The sequence below is a fragment of the Myzus persicae genome, unplaced genomic scaffold (assembly GCF_001856785.1).
Source record: "Myzus persicae strain clone G006 unplaced genomic scaffold, MPER_G0061.0, whole genome shotgun sequence".
Lineage (NCBI taxonomy): Eukaryota > Metazoa > Arthropoda > Insecta > Hemiptera > Aphididae > Myzus > Myzus persicae.
In genome coordinates this window covers 1-2,821 of record NW_019102352.1, presented here as the reverse complement: position 1 = coordinate 2,821, position 2,821 = coordinate 1, and the positions used below count along the sequence as shown (strand labels likewise).

Below are 2,821 nucleotides of genomic sequence, written 5' to 3'. Positions count from 1 at the left end.
CTGTCGAAATGGTTACCTAATTAATGGTCACGATGGGTCATTTCGTTATTGTGATAAACTGATAACTTATCTGATACTTATCTATGAAAAATTAAATATGATATTTATGAAAATGTGTTGTGTTTGTTCGACTGTTCCGTTCGCCTGTTCGCCATACAATCGTTATTCGTACACTTGCGACTTGCAACTGATTTAACATCCCGTATCCCCGTGCACGCTATATTTTATATACGCGCCATTGTGCCGTCATCAATTCAACACACGGTCGTCGTGTATAGTATTATTTTGTACTCGTGCAAATAATAATCTTACCTTTTAACTACCATGTCCAATTTACTGAGTCAATGGTTAAAACGCAAAGATGTTGACAATGATCCTGACAATAACAGCAAAAAAATGAAAAATGACACTATGATTAATATAACCGCACAGACATCTGCAAGTTCATCATCGCTGAATACACCAGTAACTAGTATTTCATCTGGTAGTGCCACTATCACATTTAATTTAGATATAGCAAACTTTTTAAAAGAATCTAACATTAGTATAACTGACCATGACCGTGCTGTATTGATAAAATCGAGTAATATACCTGATATTGATTTTGTTTATCCATTTTCTATACATTCCAAAAAAGGCAAAGAAGAAAAGAGGTACCTAAGTAAAATTTATTTTGAGAAATATAAATGGTTGACATATTCTAAAAAGATGTCTGGATTGTTTTGTAAATATTGTGTTTTGTTTAGTGATAAAGGTGGTCGATATAAAACTATTCAATTATTAAAATTTGTTTCTAAACCACTTCAAAAATATGCCAAGCTCCTAGGTAAAGACGGAGATCTAGAAGTTCATAGTAGAAACCATTATCATGTAGCTTGTGTTGAAGTTGCAGATAATTTTATGACTACTTTTAATAATCCAAAAAATGAAGTTATAAATTTGATAAATACCGAGAGAAAAAAACAGGTTGAAGAAAACCGGAATCGTTTGAAACCTATTGTGGAGTCTATTATATTTTTAGGTCGACAGAATATTCCCTTTCGGGGCCACCGTGATCACGGTAATTTTTTTGAAAATGATCTCGTAAAAAATTCTATAGTTAATAAAGGTAACTTTCGTGAACTTCTACATTACCGAATCAATTCTGGGGATTTAATTCTAGAAAAGCATTTGAAAACTACACATTCTAAAGCTACATATATCAGTCCTGTTGTTCAGAATGAACTAATTGATTGTTGTAAAACAATTGTAACAGAAATAATTTTAAAAGAAATAAAAGAATCAAAATTCTATTCCGTTATTTTTGATGAAACTACTGACATTAGTCATTCATCTCAAATGAGTTTAGTTATACGATACGTACATAAAACAGTTGTAAAAGAAAATTTTATTGCGTTTATCGATTGTCATGCATATGTTTACAATACAGATACAGAAAAAAACTTAGAACCAAAATTAAATGGTGAAGTTTTGGGTGACGCAGTAATTTCATTATTACAAAAATTTGATTTAGATCTTAAATACTGCGTGGGCATTGGAACAGACGGTTGTTCAGTTATGGTATCGTTAGTGCGAGGAGCTGTGCAAAAAATTCAATCATATGCCAAAAATGCTATCCATTGCCCATGTGCAAATCATGCATTGAATCTCTCTATCTCAAAATCATCATCAGTACAAAGTATTAGGAACAGCGTAGGATTAATGAAAGAAATAATAGAGTTTTTCAATTGTTCATCTAAAAGAAATTTTATCTTAAAAACTGTCCTGGATGGTCAGCCTCGTTTACAAAGTTTATGTGAGACCCGCTGGATAGAACGCCATGACAGTGTTATGATATTTAAAAAATCTATACCCTATACGATTGATGCTTTAACTAAAATTTCTGAATGGAATGAACTTGTCTCTTCATCTAAAGCTAAAAGTTTATTAACAGCTATGTGCAGTTGTGAATTTATAATCGCAATTCAATGTTTATCAAATATTTTATGTGTGACAGCTCCAATGAGTCGTATTCTTCAAGGCATAAATAATGATGTGTTATGTGCTAAAAACTGTATTGACGATGTTATTTCAAATTTAGAAAATAAACGTAATAATTGCCAATCAATATTTGAAGAGATATTTAAAGAATGCGAAGAGTTAATGATTGAATTAGATATTGACGTTAAAGTGCCTAGATTATCAAAAAAACAAACCAACCGTGCTAACCATCCGGCAAAAACAACAGAAGAATATTATCGAGTTTCTGTTTATATACCTTTACTTGATAACATTATTGAAGATTTAAAATCACGGTTCTTGAGTAAAGAAAATAAGATGTTATTGAATCTATGCCTGTTAGTTCCACGATACATTGTAGATATTACTGGTGAAGATTTTAAAAAAATAATTGAGGCTGCCACAAAATTATATAATTTCAATGAAACAGAACTTGATGATAAATTGGAACTACAGACAGAATTGGAACTATGGAAAACAAAATGGCAGGGTGTAAAAAATGAAGGTACCTAATATCAATATTAATTTCTAGATAGATCTTGTATATTCTATAATTTGTTGAATATTTTTTTTTCAGGCCAGGAACTTTGTCAAGACGCCTTGTTATCAATTGATAACTGCAATTCTATTATATTCCCTAATGTGCACAAATTATTATATATAATCGCTTCTCTGCCTATTAGTGTTGCTTCTGCTGAACGCAGCTTCTCTACGCTTAGAAGGTTTGAATGCATGTGTTAATTAAAAAGCAATAATATTTACATATTTGATGTACAGTGAAGTCGCGATAACTCAAAGTTGAAGAGGGATACAATTTTACTTC

The 2,821-nt window shown here is 31.2% G+C and overlaps 1 protein-coding gene across 1 annotated transcript; it reads left to right on the top strand.

Annotated features, from left to right (window-relative positions):
* Nucleotides 1-324: 324 nt before the first annotated feature.
* Nucleotides 325-2,770, top strand: LOC111031918 (52 kDa repressor of the inhibitor of the protein kinase-like). The gene is made up of 3 exons (XM_022312036.1): nt 325-2,368; nt 2,429-2,503; nt 2,576-2,770. The coding sequence occupies exons 1-3, from the start codon at nt 325-327 to the stop codon at nt 2,737-2,739; spliced, it is 2,283 nt and encodes a 760-aa protein (XP_022167728.1). The 3' UTR covers nt 2,740-2,770.
* The last annotated feature ends 51 nt before the right edge of the window (nt 2,771-2,821 follow it).